Source organism: Sylvia atricapilla, chromosome 11, assembly GCF_009819655.1.
Source record: "Sylvia atricapilla isolate bSylAtr1 chromosome 11, bSylAtr1.pri, whole genome shotgun sequence".
NCBI classification, from domain to species: Eukaryota; Metazoa; Chordata; class Aves; order Passeriformes; family Sylviidae; genus Sylvia; species Sylvia atricapilla.
In genome coordinates, this window is record NC_089150.1 from 16,902,269 (window position 1) to 16,924,646 (window position 22,378).

The 22,378-nt window shown below is 43.5% G+C and overlaps 1 protein-coding gene across 7 annotated transcripts in view; it reads left to right on the top strand.

Moving 5' to 3' along the window:
* The first annotated feature begins 2,752 nt into the window (after positions 1–2,752).
* Positions 2,753–22,378, top strand: part of DOCK3 (dedicator of cytokinesis 3) — a 185,393-nt gene continuing 165,767 nt past the window's right edge. For all 7 annotated transcript variants that reach the window (XM_066326884.1, XM_066326888.1, XM_066326885.1 and 4 more), the window contains exons 1-2: positions 2,753–3,166; positions 22,250–22,333. In XM_066326884.1, the coding sequence (XP_066182981.1) occupies positions 3,130–3,166; positions 22,250–22,333 (121 nt within the window). In that variant the 5' untranslated portion in view covers positions 2,753–3,129. The remainder of the gene's footprint in view (positions 3,167–22,249; positions 22,334–22,378) is intronic.

The window sequence follows — 22,378 nt, forward strand, 5'->3', positions numbered from 1 at the left end:
TCTCTGAAAACCATTAATTTTGGGGATCCACAATGCCTACCATCAGCCAAAGCTCTTCTTGTAGGAGCTCTGACATTTACATCAGATGTAAAAATCTAGTTTGATTGCCAAATTTAAAAACTTTTCAACAAAACCTTAACTAGAATTAGGCTTTGGATTCCAAATATATGGTGTGTTTTCAATGTGCAAACTTTATAAGGGAAAATGAAAACAGCTCCAGAAGAAAACAAAAAATGAAAACCCTGGGGCAACAACCTTGAGAATTTCTTGCTTCTGCTTGCCACATTACTTTTTTGCTTTTCCTGTACTGCTTCCCACAGTAGTATGAGTATTGAAGCTGGCAGGAGCGAGCTCTGTTAAGAGAGAGAAGAGACAGCAGAAACAGTTGTTCTGCAGCAGTCACTGTTTGCTTTGGTCTCTCCTTTGCACGTGGGTAATCCTGAATTCCAGCTTGGTGCCTGGGAGATTTGTGGCTCTGCCTCCGTGGGAGGATGAGATATTTGTTCCTTGCTACACTTAAGCTAAGAGTGTTTACTAAAGCAATCAGTATTTCTGTGGAGGTGATAGGAGCCTCATTAAAGGAGTGAATGCAGAGATCAGAGGAATAGGTGTAAATATATTTGGTAACTTAAGCAAACTTGCATTCCAGCGACTCTACAGCTAAGTACATTGACTTCTTTTTTTCTTGAAGTCATGTGGGTCACATGGTCATCTACTGACTCTCTCTGCAGTGCAGAAGACTCAGGAATAAACATGCAATAATATATGTTGTTTCAAATACAGGTAATCTGCCATCAGTGGGAGTGTCCCCACTAATGCTGTAATTTTTATGTCTGTCATCATACATATGGCCTTTAAATAAAGTACTTTCTGTATGCAATTAGGTCCTTGCAGGTCCTATTCTGTCCAGCTAGTTTGGTGTCTTCCTCAGAATTTATCTAACCTTAGGAGGTTCTCACTTACCTTCCCAAGTTTACCTTCATTCCCAGTTTACTTTAAGGGAAGAGTCAACTCAGACATAGCTGTAGTTTGAAAAAAAAAATAAATCTGCTGTGTTTTTTCTTAAGCAAGAAAAGTATCAGTTTAAGTACTGGTCAGCCTGGCAGCAAGAAGAATCCTGGAGGGGCTGAGACTGTGAAATAAAGAGCCTGGAAGTATTAACCAATCCCTGTCACTGCAGAGGTTTTCTGCTCCCAAAGTACTAGGAAGAGATGCAAAGGTATTTATTATTGACATATACAGAGATAAAAAACCAAAACCAGTTTCTCAAACCCTGAAGCAGCCTATCTCCAACAGATGCAACTCAATGACTTTGTCATGCTTTGTCCCTTCAAAAAGCTATTTCTACATCCTGTGGGAGTGCATCCGGAAGGGAAGGAATGGAGCCATTGTAAATACAAATGCCTAAATGTGAATATGAATTAAGGTAGGATAGAGCAAGTTGTTTTTTCTAAATGAATAATGTACAAGCACACTTACTCCTTTGGCCGTTTGCTGTTTGCTCTCCACACAGGAAAACAAAACCTGACATCCCAAAACCAAACCAGAACCCAAACAGAAACCTGGCCCTGCTCTGTGGGGAAACAGTAGTTGCACATGTAAAAAAAAAATAAATAATGAAGGTTTCCACAGCAACCCAAGTTCTGTAGTGCAAATTGATGACTTTCATTCTGTTTTATTATATAATCGGAGAACAGATTTCTATTAAAAGTGTTTGGTACATCTGAAGTTACATTGTTAAAAAGTTGTTAAAAACATCAAGCAAGTTGTTTACAAAGGTTTCTGAAAAGGATGTATAAAAAATGGTGTTTTTTTTTTTTTTCTCCTAAGCTTTGGGGAGGCTGTGACCGGGGCAAGGGCACTGCTCCGTCAGAATATTGCAGTCAGTTCCAAGAAAACTTATGTGTAACTTATTTCAGCTTTTCCTTTGCTGTGAAGAATTCAAATTCAGTTTTTATGGAAGGAAGTGGAAGCTGAACATAGAGATGAAACCTAAAGACTGTTTTTCGTTTTGGGTACGCGTTCGCTGTGGAACCTGCGAATTTGGCCAGCTCTTCAGAAGCGAGGAGATTAATAATACTGACAAGAAGATGAAACACAGTATCAGCCAAATGTTGATCTCGGCGCTGGCGGTGCGCGGGTTCGCGCTGCCGGGGTAGCGGAGCGCGGCCGTGCGGCTCGGGGGCCGGCGGGCGGAGGCCGCTCCGGGGCACGGCCGGGGGTCGGGCCGACCCGGCGCTGACCAGCACGGCCGGGCTGGGCGCTGCAGTGCGGCCGGCCTGCCGGAGGCGCTGAGGCCGGCAGGTGCGGCGGGCCGGGCCCCGGGGAGCGCAGCGAGGCCGCCGCTGCCCGCGCCCCTCAGCGCCCCGCGTCCCCTCAGCGCCGCGCGTCCCCTCAGCGCCCCGCGTCCCCTCAGAGCTCCGCGTCCCCTCAGCGCCGCGCGTCCCCTCAGAGCCCCTCGGCCCCTCAGCGCCGCGCGTCCCCTCAGCGCCGCGCGTCCCCTCAGCGCCGCGCGTCCCCTCAGCGCCCCGCGTCCCCTCAGCGCCCCGCGTCCCCTCAGCGCCGCGCGTCCCCTCAGCGCCGCGCGTCCCCTCAGAGCCCCGCGTCCCCTCAGCGCCGCGCGTCCCCGCCCCCGCGCCTCACGGGGTGGGGGGGCGGCTTGAGGCGCGCGTGCGCGTCAGGCCCGCCGGGAGCGCGGGGGGGCGGCAGCGCCCAGCCTCTCCGGCGGCGGCGGGAGCGGCGGCTCGGAGGAGGAGAGCGGCGACCGCACCGCCGAGGAGGGGGCCCGGAGCCGCCCAGCTCCGCGGGGCCGCGGCGTCGGCAGGGCCGGAGCCCGCCAGGGCCGCGCGAGGAGAGGCGCCGGGCCGGCCGCGAGCGGCCGCGGAGGGGAGCGGCGCGGCGGCCGGCGCTGCCCGGGCGGGCGGGAGGGGGGCGACCTCCCCCCGCCCCCCGGCAGCGGCCAAGCGACCCCCGAGCGCGGCCCCGGCCGGAGCGCGGGGCGGGGGCTGCCGGCGCGGCGCCCCCGCCGGGCGCGGGGGAGGAGAAGCCGCCCCCGCTCGATGAGCGGCGCCCGCCCGCCCGCCGCGCTCTGCCCGGGGACCGGCGGCCGCGGCCGAGCCAGCCAGCAGCATGTGGAGTCCCACGGAGGAGGAGAAATACGGCGTGGGTAGGTGCTGCCGCATCCCCGCTCTGCCCGCCGGGGGCCGCGCTGTGCGTGTGGGGGGGCGGCCGTTCCCCTCCCCCGGAGCCGGCGGTGGCGGCGCGGCCCCTCCGGTGCTGCCGGGGGCGGCATGGGGCAGCGCTGCCGGGGCTGTGGGGCTGCCGGCGGTGCCTGCCCTGCGCTGCCCTGCCTTGCTCTGCCCTGCCTTGCTCTGCCCTGCCTGGCTCGCCCCTGCCCGGCCCTGCCCTGCCCGGCCCTGCCCGCGCCGCTGGATGCGCTCTGCCTGCGCTTCAGGTCGCCTTATTTCCCCGAGCGCCGCCGCCGCGAAGCGAGAGACGAGCGGCAGTTCGGGGGCCCGCGCTGGGGTCGGGATCGCACAAATAATCAGAAAACGAGTCTCTGAGCCCTTAATCTACTTAAGCGCGCGGTTCCCTTTTCCCTGCGTTTCCATCTGCGGCGCGCGGCGATGCGCGGCCGGAGTCGGGAAGGGGCCGCGGTGTCTTTAGGGGGCGTCTGCGCTGCACCTGCCGGGCCGGGGCTCTGAGCCTGCCGACTGCGCTGCCGCCTTGCTCTGCCACATCGCACTGTACACCCGGCTGCCATCGTCCCCGCTCTAATCTCAGGCATCACCGCTGGCGGCTTTGGTTTTGTTATTTTAGCGGTTAAATCCCTGATAAGAGCGGAAATGCTCCATCTAATGAAATGGAAGATAACAGAATTTCTTTTACTTCGTTTTTGCTCGTTTCGATTTAATTTTTTTTTTTTGAACTGTTGACTTGTATCATAGTAATGAAAGCTCCTACTGCTACCCTGATTAGTTACCTAAACACCTCATTAAATTTATAGTTATCAGTTGTGCATATTGATTTCTAAGTTCCACGGAGTGAAGTGCTAATTGATTTCTACAAATATTTTTTTAAAATCAACCAATTTGCTGCATGATCTGTTAACCAGAGCTGTTGAAAGTGGGATTTTGGCAATTAACTTGTGAGTAATTAGAAGCCTTAATGCCTCTTTATTTAAATGCTTTCTGTTAGTTTTATAATAAAAAAAAAATCCTTCTTGTTAATTTTTCATCTTGTACAGCAAATATTTTGCTTAGTACATTCCACTTGTCTTCATAGTGAAGAGAGGACAGGAAGAGAAATGAAATAAATCACTTTTGTTTAAAAAAATAAAAATATAATCAAATGCAGCATCAGATGAGAACCTGTAAGTGTAGGGCCATATAAACAAGTGACAGAAAATAACACCTGGAAGTTGTTGCTTCCGATCCTGTTGCTGTGTCTGTTGGTCCCTGGGAGTCCATCAAGTTAACAAGCCCTGTTACAGCCCAGCTGGATGCTCCAGGAATACCAAGTTGTTGTTTTGCTGTGGTTTTTTAATGTGGTTGATGCTGTTCTTCTGTTCATAGCTCATCTGCTGGTGGAACGCCACCTCTGTTCCCCTAGGATGAAGCTGACTGCTAGAACTGTAATGAATGCTTCAGAAAATAGTTAATCTGCCTTCCAGATCTTGTTGTTTTCCTTCTGTTTCTGTAGTTGTTTTTCTTTGCCGTGTTACAGGGTTTGATATTCAGTGTTGTGTGTGTTTGTGTTTGGCCCGTGTGCTCAAATAAGAAAATCCTTGTTTTACCTTGATCCAAAAAAATGGGTGAACTAATTTTTTTTAATGCAGACGTTTGAAAATCTGGAAAATCTCCATTCAGGTTGTAAACAAGAGGCATGTGGAAGGGAGAGCAGTGAATGAAAACAAGTGTGATTTCAGTGAGTGTTCCCTGGGCTGGAGAATATTCCTCTAAGGCTGAGGATTTTTCTTTTGCAGACAACACACCTGTAGGTAGGGCTGAGGTAATGGCTGAGTTGTGGAAGTTTCAGTGATCTCTAGGCAAGCCTATTTTATTCTTGAGTAGCTTTAATTACTTTTGCTGTAATTGAAATTTATTGATAATCCTCCAGAGAAGGAAAATAGGTGAAAAATGCTGCTTCTATCTGGAATTTAGTTACTACAAGTGAGGAGTGGCATAACAGTTTTTCAAAAGTAGATCTGTCATTGCTGGCTGGAGGGGTTATTTTTATGCATTTTGAAGCAAATATTCTTCAGAAAGTGTGGACCTGAGGGTTTGCTGCTGGGAGGTGCACTGGCAAACAAACAACCCAAAACAAAACAAAAAAACCGAAAAGAAGGAAAAAAAATTAAAAAGGAGAGGAAAAATAGCAGTGTAAATTATCCTGGTTCCACAAGTAATATGTGCAAAAATAATCTTCTTGGCATGAGTCACTGTTCTGAGCTTATGCCTTTGGGCTTTAGTAGTTTGGATTTGGTTAGAGCAGTCTCTGTCCAAAAAACCACTGTGTGTTTTGTCTGTGCTCCTGTTAAACCATGCAAAGTTTAAAGATTTGCCTTTGGATGAAGGCAATAAACTTCCTGTTGCTGTTAATGTAAGCTGGGTGGAAGAAAAATCAGTTATTTCTGCGACTGGGATACCACAAAGAGGTTTCTGGTGGAATAGAAAGGAACATCTGGGCATCCAGGCCCTGGACAGGAAAGGGAAAGTGCCCCTTCAAGTGGTTTGTTCTGATGCTGCTGTCTTTGTTGAGAGTGAGTTGTGCTCTGTTGCCTTACCTGGGGGGCTGGTGATAAGGAACAGTTCCTGTGAACTCAGAAAGAGGCCACATTCCCCTCTCAACACATGGCTTTGGAAAGGCTTTGTCTTCTGCACTGGCTTCCAGGGGGTATCAAAGGTGTTTTTCCTGTGCTTGCTGGAGCCCCTCAGCAGATATTCCTGTGCAGCCACAGGCTCTTGGCTGCAGGAGAATTTGTTCAGTTTCCTGAAGGGGACATTGGTGCCTTTTGGCCAGTTCTGAAGTTCTCTGTGCCTGTCTATCTGCAGTTGAGGGAAGTTTCCCACACTTGCAGTTGTGGAGCACAGTTCTCATACGAATCGCTGCATGCATCTGCAGCAAAAATATTAAAAGACTGCTCAGGATATTTCTAAATAAATTAAACGCTCTCCTGACAACCTTGAAGATCTTCCTCGGTTTTATTTCTCAGCTGCTATAGCAACTACCTGGTAGCTGTGTTGAGTAATTCCCCTCTATTTAGAAATGCTTATATTCAGTGCCTCTAATCCTAATTCTACTTTTAAAACTTGAGACTTGCTGAAGCAAAGCAGGCAGTTCTTCCACAGGTGCTTAAGATGGTCAGTTATGAACACAATTAATAAGAATTATGAACTGATTATCGAGGATAACTCTCTAGCCCTCTAGTGTTTTAGTATTCTTAAAGCAGTCCCTGTCTCTAAGAAAATAGTTATTAAAGTGATCCAATTAGTTACTGTATTCTTGAAAAGAAAGTATTGAATATTAACGTATTAAAAGAATAAGTTAAATAGAACTCTTTAGTAAACAACATTTGGCAACTGCACAAGAGCTGATTATTTCATTAGGCTGTCAGGTTTTGCTGTTTTATTTTTGTGCAAGGAGCTCTCAGGAAAGTTTTTCTTTTGTTTTTCGTTGGGTTTTTTAATGTAGTTGATGCTGTATCAACAAGCCACTTCATGTGGCTGACCATATTAAATGTGTGTGTATTAACTCACAGAGGAGAAGGACCTGCCTACATTAACAGCATCTGGTTTTAGTTTATTCAAAGATTTAGAGTTAAAATCTTTTTGTTGCATTTAAAAATGCTTTTTAAATCTTTATTTTCACTGCTTAATTGTTAACAATGAAAAATAAATCCGTAGGAACGTATACATACAACTAAACTTTCCCTTGCTCTTACTAAAAAGGGCTGGAACATCACAGTGTCCTAGTTACAGTTTTGTACTGCAGCTTTTTGATCAGTATCTTGATTTTCTTCCCCCCCATCACTAAAAACCTTGGCATGCAGACTTCAGTTTATGTTTATGCTTAGAAAAGCAGGACTGCAGAACTAAGAAAAGTTGTCCTTCCCGCTACAGGGCTTTTGGCATAAGACTCTGCTCTTGTTCACACAAGAGGCAACTGCTGAAGGGGATGGGAGTGGCACTGTGCCTTCACTGGGTTACTGGAGTGGTTTGTTACTGGTCTAAAAATGAAAAGTTTCAGACAGGTAGAGAAAAGTCCTCCCAGATTAGGAAAATGTCTGTTGTTAATATGGGAAGCAATATCATCCTTGCATCAGGTGCTGTGTTAGGGTTAGATTTAATTTTCATTTATTGTGTATATATATATAATATGCAACATATAATATATAGTATATATAATATATATTATATTATATATAATATATTATATATTTCATATTTCATTTTCTCTCCTGTGTCCCTTGCCAGGAGATGTAATTGTCTGGCAGCAGGAGGGAGGTGACTAAGGATATTCTTCAGGGATCTGTCTTGGAACCAAAGCTACGTGCAGGGATGCACTTTGAAATCTTCTGTGCTCTGCTGCTTTGGGAAGTGGTGCTGGTACCTGAGGACTTGCCTGTTAGTCAGGAAAATGGGATGGTCCAGGGACTGCAGTGATTTCTGTTCAGTATTTTGCTCCTAAGGGCCTTTTTCTTTTACTTTGTAGGCCTTAAGAATGAGCAAAGGAATTTGTCAGTCAGGGATCATAAAGGCAATGTATGTGTGTTATTTAACTGGATGGGAAATGAATCACACCCTGAAATGTCTCTGGAAAAGAGCAGCTCCCAAGATGCATCTGATGGGACACTACCAGTGTGGAGAGGAGAGTTTACTCACGTGTCATTAAATGTGGTAGGCAACTTCAGCTCCAGTCTAGGATAAATCTGAAATCCTGCGGGTGCTAATAGAACTTGAAGATTAAATGTCCTGTTTTGTGGCAAGAGATTAATGTATTTTGGCTCCTCTGTCCTAGGAAAGACTAAGCCAAAGACATTGTGGTCAGACCAGCTCTCATGAAGAGCTGGTGTGCAGAATGGGATGAGAATTAACTTGTAACATATCACTCTTTGGGATTACCCAAATACCAGTTGTCCACAAATGCATTTGCAGTAGGAATTGGCCAAAACTTTCTAAATACAGGAGGAATGAAGTTGAGAAGCAAATTGCTCACAAAGGCAAGAAGTGAGATGTATATGTTTAACAGTTCATTGCCTGGTTTGTATGAGAAGTGATCCTGGAGTACGAAGTGATAGCAGTCCACTGTGGGGTTTAACTTTGGATGATTTGATGGGGTTTAGAGCAATTTTGTCCATTTATTTGTTGTTGTGCTGGATTAGGTATTCAATTAAGACCTAGAGAGCTTCAGCCATTGGCCAATAGGGTGGGAGCAAAAGCAGTTCCTCCCCAGGCTTCTCCCCAGTGCAGAGGGGATTTTGTTTTTAGATTTATATTCTAAGGGTGGAAGTGTTTTGGTGTTCAGGCTTTCTGTCCTCCTCTAACAATACATCCAGTAACGAGACATTTTATGATATGAGTTGGCAGTCTTGGACAACTTTTCCTGCATGTTTAATGGAAATAGGGCTGGGTGGGGAAGAGCTTGAAACTGGAATTTCTGTGCATAGTAGTGCAGACAAAACCTCTGACTTGCTGAAAAAAATGGTTAATCAGGTTCTATCAGGTGTTTTTTACTGTGTGCTTTGGGTTTAAATTCATTGTCAAGCCTGTAGGACAGGAAGAGTGATTGTTCAGAGTGAAATTACTGAGGAAATGTAAAGTAAATTTAAAGAGGGACTTTTCTTTTGAACCACTAAAGAGATAGGAAGTTGGGGTATGAGTATGGGGTGATGGTGCAGGTTGTGGTTTGCAGGTGTATGTGGGAGGAGAGGAAGGGTGGCTTTTTATTAATCCTCTGAAAGCAACTTTCTTAGGGCACAGTCAGTGGCAAGGCTCAGCTGGACTTGAGTCTCACTGCCCTGACAAAGTTTCTTGCAGCAGTTCTGCCCTTAACAAATCAGACTCCAATGCAGACATCAGGGTAACGTGTAAGAACTATTACCAGAACTTGTAATTGCAAAATTCTCTACCATGTGTTTGCTGGCTTTTCAAACCCACAAGGGGGGCATAATTGGAAATGAGGAAGTTTTCTGAGTTCATATGCACAGTGACATGTAGATAGACAAGCTTTTCTGATTAACACATGAAACAGTTATTTGGAAATGGTTCTCATGCAGAAGAGCTGTAACTCTTAGGGTCCAGCAACTGGTGTTATTGGTGGCTCTGTGTGTTCCATAGATTTGAGAAATGGGAGCACTTTTCAGATTGTGGGTGTGAAAACACCAAGGAATGGGAAGTCTGTGGAAAATTATTTAGCTCTTGAAGAGCCTGATGGAACTTTTTCCTCCTTCTCCCAAGAAATTTTTTTAATTTGTGTGGTTATTAAGTTCATTGTGCTCTTCTCTCAGCTGCGCTATGGAGGAAGAGGCCAAAGGAAGCATACCATGGGATCTTGGTCCAAAACCAGTTGTGATTGACAGTGCTTTTCCTGCTGATTTTTTTTAAGTTATGAATCTTTAAACTTCAATCTCACAACTTTTCTCACTTTGTTCTGTTTCAAAATCTGCTCGCTGAACCTCAAGGCAAATACAAAATATCTCATTCAAGTGCCAGATATTAAAATCAAACCTCGGTTCAAGGTTTTCCATGTCAAAATGAACTTTGTGAGGTTTTCTGAGATTCTGAAAGCATCTCTAAATGTTTTTTTTTGGCCATAATTGCTTCCTCTTAGACACGTTTCAGTGTTTGTTCACACAGTAAGTCCTTAGTCCATACTTAGGGAATATATTTGGAAGGCAGGGAACTGAGGCTTTGAGAGACTGAGTGCTTTCCAATGCAGTTGTGAAGTGATTACTTATTCCAAGGATAAGACTTCCCTCCATCCTTCCTCAGCTTTTAACTACTTTTTCTTTTCTTGAGTCTTTCTGGATATTAAGCCTTAAGAAAAGCTTATGACAAGTGGTGCCAGCTAACTCTTGGTGATTAAAAGCAGGCCTTTGTGCTTTCAGAGGTAAGCTGGTGTTCTCTGAAACATCTAGACAAACCTTTATTTTTATTTCAATGCAAGGAAGCTTAGGCACAAAATGCTTTTCGTGTTGGCAGTATGCAGTTGATAGAGTGATGAATGATTTTATTTTCTTTCTGTTGAATGTAAGGCCCTGAGCTGCCCAAGGTGCCAGAGTGTAGCACAGAGTGCTTTGGCAGGTGCCTCGCTGTTCTGGAAACCTCTTGTGGCTGTGTTTTTGAGCAGCAGGGCCCTTCTTCCCTCTCAAAATGTTTATGAAGAAGATGTTTATGGGTACCTGCACTTTCAGTCTTTTGATAACCTGATAAAGGAAGCCTTGAATCCATGTCAGAGAAACCCAGAGCTGTTAAATAGAAGGCAGTTGCAAGCAATATATGACTGTTTGGGTGTCAGTGCTCATATCCTTTGCCTTGCTGGGGTGAGTGCTGGGTGGGCTGCCCAAATAAGTGGTGAAGGGAGCAGAGAGCCCTTCCACGAGAATCTCTCAGACAGTGCTGGATATTCCCTGTAGGGAGCAGTATCTGTTTCCAGTAACTGTCTGGATGTGGGGGTATAAGAGGAGGTGTTTCTGTTGCACCCATCTCTTCCTTTGTGGAGAAAAATGCCTGTGGAAGTGTCTGCAGAGAGCTGCCCACCTCACCTAGGCACGGTTTTGTGTGTGTGTGGCTGTGTTACATGGACACAGAATGTAGGCTCAGGTGAGAAAGTATCAGCCAGACTAGGGCAAATAATCTAAAAATATATTAATTACAGGAAGAAAGGGTCACTGAAAACTGTCGTTTGAACTTTGGTGCATCTTCGTGTTTTGTTTCTCTCTGTAAATACTCACGATCTGAATGATTGGTGACCTGAATTTTGATAAACCAAAGAAACAGCAGTGGAGTTCTGCTGGACCTGTCAGAGCAGGATCAGTATTTTTGGGAAATAGTCTTGCCCTGACATCTGCTGTTGCTGTACAGAAGGGAGCTGGACACTACCTGTGGGCCTGGGATGAGGGGAGTCCTCTCCATGCTTGTGCCTCTGTTTGGAGGTGATCCTGTGCGGACTTGTTAGAGCAGGAAGAGTGTCCTGGGGCCTGGGAAGGTCCTGTGGCCGCTGTGCTTGGCCCTGCTGTGTGCAGAGCATCCTTGGGAATGGCCTGTGCCCACTGAGGAAGCTCCCCTGGCAGTGCACGGTGATCTCAGCCCTCCGCCCTCCTGCTGCTCCAGCCCAGCCCTTCCCAGTGCACTGACCCACGTCCCCCTGCTGCGGAGGGGCAGCTTGGTTTTTGTTCTGTTTTATTTTAACAGATAAGCGTTTGGTAATCTCTATGGTCCAAGGGGTTTATGCCAAGGAAGAGTGTGTGTCAAGCACTGGTTTTGCAGAAACAGCTTCTCTTTGGACTCTGGGGCAGAGGAGGTAGAAAACGGGTTTCTCTCTCTTTCTTCATCACAGCAAGGCCCCAAACTGCAACTGCTGATTTTGTTGGGTTTGTTTGGTTTTGGTTTTTTTTGTCCCTCACTTCTGGAGTGACTGTATTTCTGGCAGAACTCCATATTCTCCTTTTTACTGGGGAAAAATAGTTTAATAAAGAAAAAGAAGTACTAACAAAATAGTAATAATAATAATAATAATAATGAAACAAACCTGTGTGGAGGGTACTAAAGGAGAAAAGGAGGATTTCCCCTACATCTCAGATTATGTTAATAGCATTAAATAATGCATGTTTGCTTCAGTCAAGATTGGAAGAATTAAAAATCATGAAAAGAAAGCATCTTCAATTTTGTAAGTCAAATTTTTTTTTTTTTTTTTTTTTTTTTCTTTTAGTAGCAAACCAAAAACTTCAATGTCCTTATGGGTGGACTGATAGGCTTAATAGCTGTCCTCAGCAAAGTTCTCGTGTGGCAGCCAGTATAGGCTAAAATAGTTTTCAGCTAAAATGCAGGAGCTGTATGCTGGTAAATATACTTTCTGTAAATCTGCCCTGTTCTTCCCCTCCTGCTGCTCATTGCAAATGTGCAAACTGACCATAAATGCCAAGGCAGCTTTAATGTGTTAAGAACTTTCTTAACAGACTCTGAAAGAGCTCTGAAAGTCTCACGCTGTAGCCTGTGCAGAATGGTCACACTGGAAGGTGCTGTGGAGCGATCCCCGAGGTTTTTCACGTGTGAACAGGAGCCACTGGTGTCCTCCTGTAGGCAGCCACAGGCTGTGTTCCTGGGCACCAGCACGGTGATGGAAATGATCTTTTCCTGCTGCACCTCACTCACAGTACAAGGGGTGAGGTGAGGAGGTGGGAACACACGGGGAGAGAGAAGGGTCTGTGAGATCCGGAGTGGTACAGCCTGGGAATTGGAGCACAGCAAAGGGCTGCCTTGTGGGTAGGTGTAGATGCTGTCCAGGGAGGCACAGAGAAGACAGAGCCAGGAACTTCTCAGCGTTGCAGGGTGAAAGGAGGAGCTGTGGGGGCAAATTCCAGTCAGGGACAGTGATTCCCACGGTGCATGTGGGAAAGCTTAGGAGCAACGTGCCTGGAGAGGTGGTGCAGCCTCCACCCTTCAGGACAGTCAAAACTTGACTGATTCCTTACTTTGTTTTCTGGTGGTGAACAGTAAAGTTTTCCACAGGCTCACGTTTGCAGCCTGTGAAACACTGCAGTGCAGAACAGCTCCTCACCTCTCTGGGCAGTGTGCTCAGTGTTCTCTTTGCTGGCTGGGTATTAGAAAGAGGGAGAAGGTTTCAGAAACTGAAACAGCCTTTGTCTCTCTTCAAAAGGGAGAAAAAAACCTGCTGCATTCGCTTCCTGCATAGAGGGAATGATGTTTGTGTGAGGGACTTGAATGAACTGATGGAACAGAGTGACAGGAAGAGGATGAAGTAACAGGATAGAGCCTTGCAAAGCTGGAAGCTCATGACCAGTCCCTTACCACAGCTAAGGCAGTGGACAACACTGTGGGCTTTTGGGCTGTTGCTTTTCTTCCACCTCCTGCCACCAGGATGTTCAAAACTATTTTAAACCGCTCATGATTTTTGAGCCCAATCTCTATTTTTATCTTAGAGGGCAGGGGAAGGATGCTTGCAATCCTTTGCTCTGCTACTGAATGATCACCTTTCTTCTCAGGCATCTGTTTCTTTTTTTGCAGGAATATTTTCCTGGTGCTAGTATGACTCAGTAGAAAGAGGCGGTGTTGCTAGGCAGCGGGTGAGCACTTTGCAGATGCCATGTGATGGCAGTAAGCTGCCTTGGAATAATCCACTGGTGGCAGTATTCCTGGCTGAGGTTCTGTGCTGCACAAAGAAAGAAGCATCTCCTGACAGGAGCAGATGCTGCCTAGCAACTGCCACTGCTCCCCGAGCAGCCTGAAATACCTTCACTTAATTGTACTGTAATTTTGGCCATACACAGAACCCAAAGCGAAATGCCTTGCTTTCAGTTCTGAAGTATATTCTTCTTCATCAAGATTTGGCATAAAAGATCATAAAGACCATTAATAAGGTCAAACAATTTTTAGCCCTCTTCTAAATGATGTCTTTTGTTTAATCCCTACTCTTTGATTGTAATGTTTGGATGGCTTTTGATCAGCTTTTGGTAATCTTTTTGTGTGTGTGTGTGTGTATTACATTAGTGCCTGGCAATTCCAATCACATTAAGAGCCCTGTTCTGTGCCATGTGTACACAGTACATTCTGCAAGAGATGCCCCTTCTGCAAAAGCTTCATGTTTTATTTGGGTTTTTAAGGTGTAACGGGATATATCCTCTCTTCCATATGTGAATTATTCATGTTGTCATCTCCCTTAAACAGCAGAATGCTTTAGAAGTGCTGGACCTGGGGTCTGTTCCCTGTATTCTTTGTGAATATACTTGCTGAATGAGGCCTGGACTTGCAAATAATTCTGCAAGTCTCAGATTAATTTTTGGCAAATAATTGAAACCCTCACCCACAATTAATCATTTAAATACTTGGAAGGTGTATTGTGAGGGTGAAAACATTATTGTAGGTATTTGTAGAATAAAATGGAAATGTTTTTCTTTTCATTTCCTCATGGTTCTGCTCCCTTGTCAAATATTATCAGACTCTAACTGTGCAATCTATGAATCTGCCAGCTTTAATCAAGCAGTTCCACAAAGGAAAAAATTAATCATATTGGCCTTTAATTTTGTTATAAAAATGTGAAGAGGGTTAGAGGGTTGGGGGTTTTTTATAAACTACATATTGTCATTTTAAATTATTAAACCCACAATTTTCTGTGTTCAAGAACTACTTTTTTTTTTTTTTTTTTTTTTTTTTTTCTGGGAAAAAGTGATTCTGAGAGAGGCTCAGACTGGAAGGTCCTGGGAGGTTTGGGAGTATTAATTCGGTCCTGTTGGTAGGTGTGGTCGTGCAACACAGTTGCCTCCCAAAAAGGTAAACCTCAATCTGGGTCTCTCTTGTCCCCTCTTTGGGATAATTTGTATTAGTGCTGGTTTTCCTGCCCAGTCATCCTGCCCTGGCCTAGAGACTGTTCCCTCTGCCCTCCCAAAACATCAAAAAATCCACATCTGCCCTTGGAAAATACATTATGAAGCAAAGGTAGCTTAGAAAATTCTCAAAACACAAATACCATGGAGTGGAAGAATAAAGATTGTTGATTCTCTCGTTTAAGACAGTTCCTGGGAGTGTTGGTGCCACAGGAGCCAAGCAAGGGAACTCCCATTTCTGTGTGATGGAAGAGTCCTGTGGCGTTCTGGGCTGATGGGGTTGTCAAAAGCTGATGTGGTTCCACAGCATTTGGGTGGCTCCATAGAAGAAAATGTATAGAAAATGCTACTTAATACATATATACAATTAATACAAATAAAAACCTTCTTTTAGGAAGATCCCGTCCACAGATGTCTCAAGCTGGGGAAGCCACATCCTTGCCCTGTTCTAATACCCTTCCTATCCCTCCTTGTTTTAGCCTCTGTTAGAGAAAAGCTGTTTGATTTAGAGCCATCTTTGGTCTCTCTTGGTGGCTCTTGGGTTGCATGGAGCCTTTATTGTCAGCTGTGTATCACAGGGAAGAAGATAAAGTTGTTTTTTCAGCTTGTAAACCTAGCATGTATTGTGTCATACTAGATACTTTTAATAGCTGGATTAATATGAAAAATTATTTTAGGGAAAGATACATGCTTATAATGTTAGTTTAGCAGTTTGGAGTAATTACATTATTTTCTTAAATGTAAGTCAGGTCATTTAATATTGATCTAGTCTTTAATTCAAGCTTTAATACTAATCAGTCTAAATCAATCTTAAACTCAGGGATTGACTTGTGCTCTGTGTTAACTGGTGACAATGAGTAGTAGCTGAATACAAAATGCTGTATAAGGAGTGTGAAGTTTCAGTTTGTGTTTACCCCAAGTAAACACATACTCCAGATTCTCAGCTGGTGTGATAGAGGTGTGAGTTTAAAACATGCTTATGTGTTATAAAGCATAAATGGCACTGTCAGAGAACTTGAGAACTTTGACGTTTGTAGCACAGAGCACAATTGAGTGTCTGCTGCGTATGATGATGCCCTGTCGAGATATTTTGGGTGTGGAGCAGTACAACTGCAGCTGTGCCTCTCCCGTGTGTTCTCCCTCCATTCCTCCTGAAGTGGGTTTGGGTGAAGGTCTACTGAGGGATGGTCAGTGTGTAACCTGAGCAACTGCAAGCTGAGCGTAGTACACTCAGTGATTTTTTATAAAAATTAGATTGTATACTTTAACCTGAAGCATTTGTTCTGCAAGTGTCATCTAAAAAGATTGCAAGTTACCAGAATTTTAGTGAGACAGATAATAATATTAACAATGAGTTGAGAACTGGAAAAAAACTGTCACAAAGTACAGGAAGATCTATCTTTTGTAAATGGAGTTGTGTTGAAATTCACAAAATTACAGATTTCCCCCCCTAATTAACCCATAGAGTCTATTAAATCATGGTGTCACCAACATCTTATGATAAAGAAAAATCAAAATGTGGTTTAGCATATTGGATCTGTTCTGGTAGCAGTGGTTTCTGTTGTGGATGTAAAAACCTGGGAAATAAATAATAATTTTTAAAAGCCAAATTTAATGATTGAGACACATAGTTTAGATTTGGAGAAGGAAAAAGAAATCATGTAAGCATGGAAAGCTCTTGAACTGATTTTGTTTCTCACTTAAACAAGTTCTGATTTTCGTTGTTACATCTTGGGTTATGAAAATAAACAAATTATTCATAAGCTGAATTGATATTATCTAGTGTAGATAAAATATTATACAAGATCAAAATATTTTTGTAGGCTTCACTGAAATGTGTTGAAATAGGTTAAAAAAATAAGGAACTACATGAGAAGGCATATAGCCCTGTCAGCTCTTTGCATAACTTTGTGTAAATGCGAAGGAAAAAAAGATGTTATAAGGGAAGGAGCAGCTGGATGGGTTGGGCTGGGTGGTTCTCTGGTGTTTCCCTGTTGTTGTCCTGGCTTTTCCCAGTGTTCATGTGGCGTGTGACACATTTCTGTTACTGTGGTTATCAGGGCATTGACATCCATTTGAGAAAAAAAGATCAGCTTGGGCAACGTTGAAGCCCCAGGGAGGCTGGGACACAGCAGCCTGAACTGGGAAGAATTATAAGAGGAAGATACATTTTAAATTATATTACAAAATTAAAATGAAACCACCTCTGTGGTTGATAGCAGAAAATGACGACGACTCAGGTGAAATCTGGTTGAGCATTTCTCTGAGTTGTGCTCTCTTTGCCGTGCTGGTGTTGAGATGAGGTCCCGAAGCAGTCACTGGCACAGGACAGCAGAAGCTCAGGCGGTGACTCTGACAATGTGAGGGGCTTCCCGGCATTCCAGCCCTGTCCCATCCCTGGTCCTGCCCCGGCCGTGGCTTCACTCCGGGGTGGAGCTTCCCCGGGCTCCAGGGCTTCCTGGGACAGGGCCTTGCCAAGCTAGGGTGGGACACATCCATAGACTTCTCCTGTTGGCTTCACAGCTTGAGTGATCATTTCATTTCTGTCACCTACAGTATCTCATGAGCAGTCTCACTCTTTATGCACTGTGTGGAAAGTATTTAATAAAGTCCTGAGCTCTGCTGCTTCATTTGACACTGCTCTGTTTTTTGAACTGGAAGAGGTGAATAGCAGCAGTTCCCTGTGCACCTTCTGTCAGTTACTCCCTCTCCACCCTTTCAGCCTTCCTGGTACAGAAGTCCCATCTCGGTTAACAATCACATAAAAGTCTTTATTCAGTCCGTGCTGTATCCTCTCTCACTTCTTTCTACCTGTTCTTGTGCTGTTCCGCCCTTTTTGGTGAAGGGTGAGCTTTTGACAAAGGGCCAAAGTGGCACATGGGGTTCATTGGGAATTTTATGCAGTACTGTGGGTAGTGGTGTCTCCCCTTTTTCCCCAAGACAATATTGTGTGTGATGTGCAGTGGTCTCTGACAGTGGCTGAGCACTGAGTTTTATGGTAAGACCTCTGACATTCCAGGATTCCACCCTGTGTGGCACTAGCAAGGGAGGAGGTGATTTTGTGTGTGAGATGAGGGTTGTTCATCCCCCATGGAATACCACACAGATGGACTGAACACTGCTCATCTGCCAGTTCTGCTTGTGGAGCTTGGGTCCATCTGTAACTCTTTATTCCTCTGAATAGCCTGAGTGCCCTTATAAACTTTGTGGCTTCTCTAAGTGATGGGCTTTTTGAGATCATTTCAGAATACTTGTAACAGGAGAGATTCCAACAGAGATCCCTTCAGAGCTTGCTGCTCAGTCTGTCTTCTCTAAGGGAAATGGCTTTTATTTCGCATCACTTTGCTGATTATTTATCTGTGCAAACACCTTCCCACTTTATCACAGCCAAGTGCAATTTCTTCAAGAGCTATTGACAGGGGCTGTTTGAGAACATAGTTTGTAAAGCCTCCCGAATTGTATCAACTGGATCTTTGTTCACATAGCAAGGAGCTGCTTTAGGTGGAACACAGGAGGAATCAAAGGTGTGCAAAGATGCTTTGGCTTAACAGGTCCTTTTTATCTTTTGATGCAGTTTCTCTTCTGCTGGTGACTTGCAATGCAGCTGTTTGCATTATACTGTGTCAGGCCATACCCATGGGTAGGGAAAAATCTGTCATCCCCTGGATCCTTGACTTTTGAAACCATTATTTCAATGCCATCTGTTCTTATATATTGTATCCCACAATTCCTTCATATGTTCTGGTACAGTGTGGAAGTCATTGCCTGTGTGAACTGGTTTATGCCTTTCTTACTGGAAAATTCCAGAGGTGAAGAGGGAAGGATTTCCTTCGCTGTGGTCCAGTTTAAGTACCACAGATAAGGGACTTCAGTCTTGGAGATAATTCCTGAATCCCGTGGCTCGTGGTGCTTTTTTCACAGCCTTCTCTTTCGCAGAATGTTGGCTTTAGCTGCTGGCTGAAATGGCTTTGTGAGAGGGACTACGACATCCTTATAGACCTGAATGGTGCAGGGGACTTCATATCTGAAAGTGGACATTAAATATTTCAGGAGTGTGTCCTGGAATCCAGGAGGGATCAGTCAGATCTGTAAACTGGTGGGTAAAAGCTTTGCTTTGTGCCTGTTTTGATGATGTGTTACTTGTGTATTCTGGTGCCCAAGGATCTTGTAAGAAATGAGGGAAGCTTAGGACTGATGGACAGTTTGTAGGTGATGGTGTAGGGTAAAGAATTTCTCTGTGGAAAGGAAAGAAATCAGTTGTCAGAGTCCTCTCTGTAAATTATTTTCTTCAGAATTGTTGAATTACTCTGTATTCCTCATTCATATTTGTGATCATATTTTTCAAATAATGCTGCTGAGAAGAACTGTGTACCTAAAAGGGACATCATAAATAAGGTTGTCTTGCATAATGCATCTTTAGCTTAGCAAATGAGTAACATCCATAACTTATTTGGAAGTAACTGTTGGAATAATAAATCAGACTATAACAGAGCCTTAAATCTCTGTGATTCTGTCATAATCAGGAGGTTTTTTTATTCTCTGTTATTTCAGAAATGTTAAATTTTGTTCTCGTTACACAGTTTAGCAAAGCAGTTTGGTCTATTGGGTCAATTTATTTGGATTCTTTAATTTTTCCTGACTTTGATTAAGTGTGGCTGGAAAATCATTTACTTTAGAGATTTGGCTTCCACTGTTTTGATAATATCTATATTGCTGTTCACTAATCCTATGGACTGATTATAAAAACTGTCAAACAGAAGAGACTAACATAATTTATTGATGATTGCAAAAGGAATTAGATTCTATACTGGTGTATTGAGAATGAAGGGGGAGTGTTACTTTTGTATGAGAATTAATTTTCTAATTGAGTGTGATCACCCAGATCTAGAGCTGATGGGATCAGTTCATTTCTGGTTTGTGATTTTTGCTTATTTATTCTTTTTTTGAGTGAAGTAGACCTAAGAAAAGAGCTTTGTCTATCTTATTAATAGGGCATTCTGAATCTCAAAGAGCCAATTATATATTGTAGAGTCTTTGTATCAGATGTTCTGTGTGTGACCAGTAGAAACCTTTAAAGAAATGGGTAGTTTGTATCTGCAAACTAATACATCTATTAGAATTACTTCCTATAAGACAAAATACATTAGTCACCATTCCTGACCATGTTTTAAAAAATATTTTACCAGCAATTGAGAAATCCTCAGTACTGTCTTTTCCTGGTGCCTTTGCTTTAGCTCTTATTCCAAATTCACCTGTATTATTACATAACAGGCGAGTATTTGATGGCCAAGAACCGGTAATTTCTCCCCCAGCTGCATCCTTGATTCAGTAGCTTTAATATAGTAAATAATTTTCACAGGAAGTCAGCTGCTGTTTGCTAATTCAGAGCACCTGATGCAGTACTGGCATGCAATGATGCTTTTCAGAGTTACTGTTTCTTCTTGGGCTTGGCTGAGTAAGACCAGTCGAGTTGGTTTTCCTCCTTGATTTAACTTTTCTATTGTCTACAACCACTATGACTGGTGCCTCTGTCATGAGATCCATGCTGTACTCAGAAAAAAAGAAAATGGTCTGAGAACTGGTTTTTGATATTATCGTGCCTATATTAATTATTAAAATTAATAATGTATCTAAAATTACTCTCATAAATGAATATCTTATTACTGTATTAACACTTCTCCATTTTGTTTTTTTGGTGTTTTCAAAGGTAGCTTTTTACCCAAGGTGTTTGAAATTCCCCTTTTTGAGACATGTGAATGTTTTAGTGGTTCTGTTGGTTTGACTTAAAAAAAAATTTCCATTTTAATACAGGACTCTGTGGTATTTTGCAAATCAACTTGTATTTTCTTGATTTGGTAAAATTGCCAATTAGAAAAAAGAAAGCATTTCTGTGCTGAAAAGATCCATCTATCTAAAATACTGAAGGGGCAAAATAAAAAAAGGGAAAAAAAAGAAGCAAAAGCCATTGGAGGTTTGATTATGTCCTGCCAGTTCATCATTTCAGTTGTCAGTGTTCTTGCACTTTGGGAGATGCTTTAAGTAGTTTTTCTTTGGTTGAAATCCATATTTATGATTTCTTCATGGGTAAAGAATGGATCCAGAATGCTGATGAGCTTAGCTTTTGTTGGATTATGCTGTCTGCATTATTCCAGTCTGGAGCCAGTTGTTGTGTTCCTCCTGCCTCTGATGTAAACAAGAATTTAAAGCCTCATTTAACTGATGGTGACTTCTGCTGGGCCATAAGAGCTGAGAGAGCAGTTTAGATTTGTTGATGAAACTCTGAGTTCTTAACTCTTGGGATTAAATCCTGCATTGAGTCTCGCAGTGGAAATGCAAACATTTGATGCCACTTAGTTCCCTGTAGTATTTTTTTTTTTTTTTGCTCTTTCTTGTATTGACCTCATCCGTGTGGGTGTTTGCCTGGGGGCTGTAATTTGTTCTTTCTTAACCTTGCCCGTTATGAAGTGTGTGTGTAGGGTTAAAATGCAGTTTTGTTTTGGTGGAGGTTCTCATTATTTCTTAGAAATGCAAGGTTCAGGAGACCTAACTCATGGTACATGGTGCAGATGGGAGTCTTGGCTTCCATGGTGTTCATGGACTTCAGCAGGTCTGCTCTATGTGCGGTTAGAGGGACTCTTGGCTTTGGCCTGGGAGGATTTTTATGGAAGGGCTGAGCTCAGTTGTTAGAGCTTGGTGCTGAGGAGTGTTCTCTGGAATTGGAGAAAAGGATGGTGCCCACTGGGGGTCACTGTTTCAACTCGTGGAATTGCACTTGTAACGCTCCGGGGTGTGTAGGGTACATACAGGGGAACTCTCCTGATTGTGTGTTTACCTGCAGCAATGTACTGGAGTGCTTGCATTAAATCAGTACATTAAAAACTTTGGGGGAGTTTTTAATGCTGGGACTGCAGGGAGGTAGGACCTTACCTGCAATTCACTCTTTGTTCTGGCATCTTCTGTTTGAGGGAGCTCCCCATGCCCGTGTTCCTGTTGTGTTTTGATAAATATAGCTGAAGAATAGAGCATTATACACTGTGAATTTTTAAAACTGATGTTTAAAATTTTTCATTTAGTATTTTTTATTGTTTTGAAACATTGAGATGGGTTCTTTTGTTCCCTGGTTAATGAAAATTAAAGATACCTGGAAAAGGGAGATGTGTTATCATATTAGTGCTTATGAAAAGTAGATTCTTACGTATTCTTTCATATGTCTGCTTAAATCTAATGTATGGTGTAGCTGGATGTTTGCAGTGTATTAGATGCACAGGTGATATTTGAAATAATTTCAGCTTGGAGAAAAGTAATTGCTGGAGTTGAGTTCCTGTTGTAATCTTTGCAATTTGGGCAGCCTGTTCCATTGATGGGTTGTGGATGAGAGTAAGAATTGTAGACAAGGAAATCTTTGTGTGCAATATGAATCAGAGGTTGCTGATTAAAGTGATTACAAGCCTTGCTTAATTTAAAACTCTTGTTAAAAGCTCAGCTTTTATGTTTTTGTTGAGCTTTATTTCTGATAAGGGCTGGAATAAAGGTACCTGATCAGGAAAAGTTGGCTGACAGGTTTTCTGGGCAGCTATGTAAGAGCTATTTTTATGCAGGGAGTGAGCTAAAGGGCTATGCTTAGAAGAAAATTCACACAAAGATCCAAGCCTCATATGTGTGTCTCTCTTTTTCCCCACCCTCTAGTGATATGCAGCTTCCGAGGAACTGTTCCGCAAGGTTTGGTCCTGGAACTAGGTGAAACTGTCCAGATCCTGGAGAAATGTGAAGGTAAGTGTGATGTCCAAGAGGGAACCTCATTTTCTGTGTAAGAAT